Below are 8,359 nucleotides of genomic sequence, written 5' to 3'. Positions count from 1 at the left end.
TGATGGCCAAGTGCTGAACTTGAAAGCACACTATTAGTTTGTGTCCCTTCAGGGCCAGCGCAATAAGTAGCCAGGAGAGCTGGGGCCGAGGAAGAGAGGGTGTTGTCTGCTGTTAGTGTGACAGTCTTGTCAGCAGCATTCACATTACTGGAAGGTAATAAAGTGACAAGTAAGTTATTAGAAAGATATGAGGTGAAATTGAACTGAAGCTTCTTGCTGCTCAGCACAGTTTTTTTCCTGTTTTGTAATGGGCCACTATTTGTTACAAACCAGGCCTTGTCTTGAGATATTATATATAAAAAAAGTATTTATTCTTTTCGGTAAAGGTCACATGAATTTACAACACCACACTTTAGAGGAGAGAAATGGAAAAATAGCTTTATGACAACTACAGTATGTTGCTGTTTAAAAAAATACAGTGGCATCATAATGAACACTAATGCTGACAAGTCAGTGGACTTGCCAAAAATGCATCTGTTTTTTATTTTTTTTTAACTCCTTGGCAGCCAAGGAATTTTTTTCCCCTAGTGCTAATGCCAAACATAATAATATTTAGTGTTGGGAAATTTTTGACTGGTGGCTTGACCGAAAGGACAAAGGTGTCTTTTTTTTTTTTTTTTTACTGTCACTAGTAATGATGGTAGGACCAGGAAAAAAGCTAAAATGAGGATAATTATGTAAATACCTAAAAAAATAATAATAAACAATGATACTGATGCATGGGAGTCACTGTGTCATTCTGCCACAGACCTTTTACAGGGAGCGATAATGCTGGATGCCAAGACGGAAGCCATGGGACTGGAGCAGACTTGTACTTATGCTAACACATGGGTGAAGGGTTCAGGCCACCATCTGATGTAGCTCTGTGTGGAAATCAAAAAAATTGAGCAAAGAAAAAAGTTCCTTTCATATTCACTGGGCGGGGAGAAGCTCATCATAGGGTGATAGGGGATAAGCTGATCCTTGTCTAACAAAGTAGCACTAAAGTCACTGTTTTGTTGTGTTACTATAGCAGCAAAGTGGTGACACAAGAAAAACAAAAAAACCAAAAACCCTGACACGCACCAGCTGCCATCATGCATCTGCCACTCACCTTCTTCCCACAGAGAACTCCAGCTGCTTTCTTGCACCTACTTCAGAGAACTTTTTACCTTTTCTTCAAATAAAAAAATCATTCTGTTAATATACCTAAACAAAGAGATGTAAAGAAAACAGTCTTTGGGGGTCAGGGGAGAGAATGCTTCTATTTTTTATTTCAACAAATATGTAAAATGTAAAGGAGCATGTGTACATTTCTAGAACAAACATTTTCCTCTCCAAAAACAGTGAAGAATCTTCTGGGAATTTGTTGAGTGGAGGCAAATGTATTTCTCAAAAGATGTCCTGTATGATTAAGATAGCTGATGTCCCATATGCTACTGCTAAAATCTGGTCCAACTGAAGTCCTTAGATTTTAACCCCCTCAGACTTACTGAAGGAAAGTGTGCTTTGAAATTCAAAACGTGATCTCTCATTTTGTGGATGGTCCTTATCTTTGGAATGGCTCAAACAAAATCTTGATCACTACACAAACAACTGTGTTGGATACTTAATTGTATTTAATAAGTTAGATAGATAAAACCCAGACAGAGAGGGTAAACTCAGACAGACAGGGTCATGCAGGCCCCCTTCCAGCATTAAATATATTGGACCTGATCCTGAGCTGAGCTCTTGCGATGCCCAGGCACATACTTTGCATGTTGGGGCATGACCTGACTTATTTCCCTGATCAGTTCATTTTTGGGGGATGTGGGAGGGGGGAATAGGAGCAGGGACATTTACATTCTTCTGGAATGGGTGGAGGAGATGGAGTTTTACTTCCACAAGAGAAAGAAAGAAAATATGTGAATTTTACACAGAACAAGTGCAGTCCACAATTTCCAAATGGAAAGTGTCTTAAATTTCCCTGGGAAATAGTCAATTTTTATGAGCAGGGTTCCTGAAAAACATTTTAGAGGGTGCTAAATAGGCACGTTTGCCTAAACCTTCCAAAACTGATCACATTCAGCTGTGACCAAGTGCTTGCAGTACATGTTCATTATTACAAGGTGACCATGCTGCCTGCTGTAGTTTTAGTGTTGGGTGGGTTTTGCATTATCAACCTCTTTTTCATGGGGCTGGCGGGAGAGTTAAAATCTCAGCCATTTCAACATCTATCAGGCTGAGACATAGTTCACAGCTATGATCTAAATATGGTAATCTGTGTAATAATACTTCATACTTATGTTCACTCTTTACAAACAACTAATTAATCCTCCCAACACCCCTGCGAGGAAGGTATTATTATTTATTATCCGCATATTCACAGATGAGTAAAGTGAATTACCCAAGACCAAAGCAGACTGACAGTGCCAAAACTCAGGAGTTCCTGGCTCCTGCTTTTCAACCACACTGCCTCTCTCTAGAATGGTTTAGTACCAGGGATTCAAAAGGAAAGTAGTATTTATCTGGTATCACATGCTTTCTTCAAAAAAAGAAGAAGCCGCAGCAGCACACAAGCTCCAGACAAGAAGTGGCTCTCTTTAAAGAAAGAGATTTAGTGTGCAGTTAGTCCTCACCATGGAATAAGCCCTTTTGATATTTACAAAAAATACATCTATTTTGAAATGAACAAAATATCAAAGTAACTTAGCACACACGCTCACTAACTACCGGAACATAACTTTTTCAGATGGAGCAACTTCTCCTTGAAATGAGTAAACTGAAGTGTTTCCTTTCCCTCCTCCCACCATGTCAATTTAGCTCGTGTGAAAGGTGCAGGATTGACAGCTCTGGAAACTGAAGAACTAGTCACAGAACCAGTACAGCATGAGCAGGAGTGCAAGCTTCCCCACATCAATGCACCTCAGTCCTGACCTGGAGACACAGTAGGTTCAGTCTCTATACTCATTCAATCCATGATCTCTGCTGAGAATGCCTGCTAATGCCAGCTACGGAAGTTTTTTTCCCCCATGATGTCCACTAGAAACTCATTTTTACGCAAGCCACTGATATGCCTTGGGATTTGGGATTTTTACAAAATTTCAAGCAATGCAAGTTTTATCACAGGAATATTGCTGACAACTTTGGACTCTTAGTGAGCTGTTCTGTAAACAGTCATCTTCTCCTACAATGCCTAAGTGCAATGGGGGACTAGTTTAGGATGTTGTGACAACAGGACTGCAGGGCTTTAAAAAACTTTCTGAGGTTTGTCTCTGATCCATTATATTCTTCTAACATGCTGTTTCGTTTTGTGTAATAAACAGACATTTTCTGTGTAATTCATTTGCTGAATTGATCTGCTGATGATGTTTAAGTTTCCAAACTAGTTTACCAAAACCATTTGACCTTTAGCAGAAACAGAGTAAAATGAGAATGCAGAACAGTGATTCATCCAGTAAAGAATTATTTATATACCTCAAATGTGTTTTTCATTAAAAAAAGATATTTATTTATACCATACATACTTCAAAAACAGTGTTTTTCTGTAGATATTCAGTTATTTTTGTTTTGTCTTTCAAACTTTCCATCTTGCTTGGCTCCTAACGGCTTAGGATTGTGACAGGAGTGCAGTACAGATAACACTACAAAGGTTCATATGTTGAGAAGAATTCACCTTTACTGTTCTAACTCCCCTCTTTCAAAAACATACTGGACATGTACAAACATAAAACAGAGCAGATCTCTTCACTTAATTTGACGAGGAAAAATATTTAAGAATTTGGGGAAAACGTGAAAAAAATGTAAAATAATAAGTTAGCAAAAACTGCGTAGGGTTTTGCTGTACATATTTCTTGTCTGACACACTGGACTTTTCATATCGTTTCTATGGAATCCACAGATGTTTTCAGTCTTTTCTCGCTGTACATTACTAAAGAGTGACCAGAAGCTCGCCTTAAATAACACATCCCAATAGAAGCATGTTTTCAGTCTCTTTAGAAGGATTTAAATTTTTTTTTAAATTTTAATTTCTACAAATGGAAACACTGCATGATCTGTTGAGTCTTACCTTTGGAATACTGAAATGTACAATGAATCCTAAAGGGAAAGGATCCACATAAACCGTTTCCTCTGGCAAATTTAACAGGCGTGAGTGCGCATGTGGACAAAATGATCAAAATGCACAACAAATCAAAACAACCTGAAGCTGAAACAAAGGAGCATTTCTGACTCTCAGCGTAACAAGAGAAATGTTCTAGGCCATTAAATACAGAATAGTAATACATTGTCTTTAAGTGAGCATTGTATGCTGAAATATTCCTTGGCTTAAAAAAAAAGTCTATAACACACACCCTAATGGTTTTGGCTGTAGGCTGAACTTAAGTAAATATCATCATTCAGTCAGTATGTTGTGGTAGCTTAGGCTGCCAGTGCGGTTTACCAGCTCAAGCACCATGTGTAAACACCGGAAACAAAAAAAGATTTGGAGGGCAGCCTCTCCCTCAGTCTCTTTCAATTGCTTGTTCCCTTTCTCTCTCTCTCTTTCTTTCCTGGACTTACTTTCATTCTTCTCTGATGAACCATATGGGTAAAACACAAGACATTAACAACTATAGTTTTGGTTTTGCCTCTAATTTCTCCAAAGAGAAGGTAACCCAATAAAAAGTCCAGCATGTGTTTTCAGTGCTTCTAAGTGCTTCTGCCATTAATGTCTTTCGTTTGCTTTTATAAAACATGCCTTAATCATACTACAGCACTTTCCACTGCAAATCAGACAACTTTACAGAACAACAGAGTTAAGACTTTTTCTTTCTTTTTTTCTTTTTCTTTTTTTTTTAAAGAACACAAAAGCCCAGGAGTAAGGAGCACCAGAATGGATTCACTGTATCTAGTTTTGTTCTGCAGTAAGTAATTTCAGCATCTATATCCTGCAATATTATCCTTGCTCAACAGAGGAAATGCCTCCGTTGATTCACACCACATAATTCTGTTTTCCTTTTATGTAATGTAACATATAAGAAATAAAGATGCACTGTTGATTCTAATAATATTTGACACTTGCAAAAAGCACCAAGTGTTCTTTATGTTTTTCTTCCCCTAGCATTTTTCTCTTAGCCAAAAACTCAGCCTCTGGTTACAGCGAGTAACTAGTTATATTTTCTTTTCTGAAAACTTGTGCAAAGTTGGCACTTTTGTATTAACACTAAACACTAATACTTTTTGTTTGGCATTCATGCCCCATACTGACCAAACCTCTTTTATCTAAGTGTTGTTTTTTTTAAAGACACTTACTGAAAATATGGCAATAGTTTAAGGGAAAATAAGCATGGATATTATTACACATCCCCTTGTAGTGTATGAAAAAAGTGCATGACTGGATTTATGTATTAGTACAAGACAAAAAAGCTGTATCAGATCAGGTACTGTAAAGCATGCCAGCCCCTCTGTATTACTTATATATAGCAGGTAGTTAAAACAAGACCGTGTTTCTTTTAAAAATGTGCATTAAAGCGAACATAAATTGAATAGAGCTAGCCAGCAAACTATTTTTTTCTGCATATCTAACAGCTGGATGTAACTGTAAAAATTAAAAAAAAAAAGAGAGAGAGTTAAACCACCATCAATACAATTGTTTTACATCATAGGCCTCTCAAGGCTCAATATATATACAAGTGTAACAGCCATGCTTAGTAGAAGTTTCTCCCAAAGGCTTAAAGTACACAAAGACAACCAAGAAGTTCTCCCCCCCCCCTTTTTGCTTCTTTGTTTTTTGTTTTTTTTGCAGGCAATAATCATGGATAGAACAATTTGTCTCTTTGAAGATGACCAAGAATTTCATAACAAAACTAGGGCTAATTGCAAGTTTTTGTGGTTTTTATTGAGGGTATTTCACCCCCAGTTAAAGATTCCATCCCTTCTTAACTTTCCCCTGCCCCCCACCCCAAACCCAACAAAGGAAAATGAAAACAAACAAACAAAAGCACCTGGTGTTTTTCTTTTGTTAAAAAAGAAAAATATATATATATATATACATATACATCTCTGTGTGTGTGTGCATGTGTATGTATATATACACACACACACACATATTGTGTATATATATATATATATATATATAGACTGTATATGGCAGTTCAAACATGATAGGCCCTCCGTGAGAGCTGGCATTTGCGTGTCCATCTTTAAACTAATCTACTGAAGTGAAGGGAATGTTTTTATGTAGGTTAGGGTTCTGACTGTGCCGATTTCGGCTGCGGACAGAGGAAAACATCATGTTGCACCCAGGGACTTTGCACTTGTGCATTTCTCGCAAGTGCACCGTTTTATAGTGCACCCTGAGGGTCCCCTTGTTGCTGTACATTTTGTGGCAAATGTTACACATTATCCCACCGTTGCTCATTGGAACATTGTTGAACATGAGGGATCCTTGAAGGTCGGAACCCATACCTACACCTATGGCAGGGCTGTCCATTTTGTGTGCAGATTCCCCACTGTCACTCGCCCCATCAACGTCATCCAGGAGAATCCCCTCATCGCTGCCTGCATCAGATTCTCTTGAGGAATGGATACTGCTGCTAGACTGGATGCTGGAGGTGGTACTCAGGTCTAGGACCATGTAGTCGTCAGACATGCCCCTTCCATACCCATTCATGTGGGAATCCTCAGTACCAGCTGGTGAGGAGGTGTCTTCCCTTATGTCAAGCCCCATTTGATGCTGGGTGCCATAGATCTTCACCAAAAATTCATCACGGAGGTCCTTACTAAGAGAGGGCTGAGAGGTGTCCAGTCCCATGTCATCCAGTTCTTTGGTCAACAGTTTACGGTGCAGGTTTATGTTAGCACTGTGCCTGGGAAAAGAAGAGGGAAGGGAAGAAAGAGAAAAAATGTACAGTATTTTTCATTAAATGTATAGTTGCCAAGCATGAAACATACATTTCTGATTTAGCAATCATTTAAAATGCAAAGCTATTGCTGTCCCTGGTTTCTTGAAAATCCAATCATTCTTATAATGGAGAGGAGGAATTTGTAACAAAATGGCAAATACAAAACAAGGTAAACAAAAACCCCTTCCAACAAACAAACAAAAACATAACCCACCCTACTTTATTTTTTCCACTACCACCCATCATCATTAGCCTCAGCAGTGGCTGCAGCCTTTATGTTTCCGGTTGAAAGCATACTTCAGCCAAATAAACAATGTGACATACTGTTTTTGATTCTTGAAATGGGGTTTTCCGAAACAGTAATTCAAGGAAGGAAAAAAAAAAAAAGAAACCCTGCAAAATCAAAAACCACAGTACAGGAGAAGCACAAGAGTAAGATGTAGTCACAGGTCCTGATTGTGATCTCACTAAAACTGGTGTAAATCACAAATCAAAGGAGTATAAGGGTGATCAGAATCAGGCCTAGATGAAAATACTTATGGGGATTAGGAGCACAAGTCCCAATGAAAGTCAATTCGGGCTTGTCTACACCGTGTGGCAATGTACATCAGAGGGATGTAAATTTAAGAGCTCTCTAAAGGGTTGGGCTCTAAGTGCCCTGTGTAGACCCTGCTGACAAACAAAGCACATTTATGTAGTACTGTTTCAAACGGGTCTATACCAATACACACTAGGTACCTCTTAGGGCTGGTCCACACTAAGAAGCGGGGTCGAACTAGGGTACGCAAATTCAGCTACGTGAATAGCGTAGCTGAATTCGAACTACCCTAGTTCGAACTACTCACCCGTGCAGATGCCGCGGAATCGAAGTCCGCGGCTCCAAGGTCGACTCCGCCACCGCCTTTTGCAGTGGTGGAGTACCGGAGTCGACCGCGGCGCTTCCGGAGTTCGAACTATCGCGTCCAGATTAGACGCGATAGTTCGAACTCCGAGAAGTCGAACTCACCGCGTCGACCCGGCTGGTAAGTGTAGACTAGCCCTTAGAGTGCCTCAGCAGGGTCTACACATAGGGAAGTTAGAACACAACATTTTAGAGCCTCTACAATTTACAGCCCTCTAGTGTTCACTGCTGCACTGTAAAGAAAAGCCAGTAGATGTTTTTAAAAATCTCACCCAAAGTCATCTGGTCCAGCCTCCTGTCAGAACAGGGTGGTTGTTCTCCAAAGTATATTTCCTAGTGCTTGGTCCAGTGCAACTTGAAATGACTCAAGCAATAGAATTTCCAGTAATGCACAGGGCTTTGGCGTCAATCCATTAAAACACTTAAGCACATGCTTAGCTTTAAGCATGAAATCAGTGGGACTATTCCAGAGTCTCTGGGAAAGCTCCAACTGACTGCAGCGGGCTTTGGATCAGAGCTTAAAGTTAAGCATGCTCTCAAGTGCTTTGCTGGATCGGGATCTTATCTTCGAGAATTAGGGATCTATATATGCAATGAAACACAAGGGCTCATCTCA

The 8,359-nt window shown here is 39.4% G+C and overlaps 1 protein-coding gene across 6 annotated transcripts in view; it reads right to left on the bottom strand.

Annotated features, from left to right (window-relative positions):
* Window positions 1–604: 604 nt before the first annotated feature.
* BNC2 (basonuclin 2) overlaps window positions 605–8,359 on the bottom strand; it is a 431,062-nt gene continuing 423,307 nt past the window's right edge. For 5 of the 6 annotated variants that reach the window (XM_039544170.1, XM_039544169.1, XM_039544168.1 and 2 more), the window contains one exon: window positions 605–6,806. In XM_039544170.1, coding sequence (XP_039400104.1) covers window positions 6,146–6,806 — 661 coding nt within the window. In that variant the 3' untranslated portion in view covers window positions 605–6,145. The remainder of the gene's footprint in view (window positions 6,807–8,359) is intronic. The other variant, XM_039544174.1, reaches the window with a different exon arrangement.

This window comes from Mauremys reevesii, linkage group 6, assembly GCF_016161935.1.
Source record: "Mauremys reevesii isolate NIE-2019 linkage group 6, ASM1616193v1, whole genome shotgun sequence".
Taxonomy (NCBI): Eukaryota; Metazoa; Chordata; order Testudines; family Geoemydidae; genus Mauremys; species Mauremys reevesii.
This window is presented reverse-complemented; position numbering and strand designations above follow the sequence as displayed.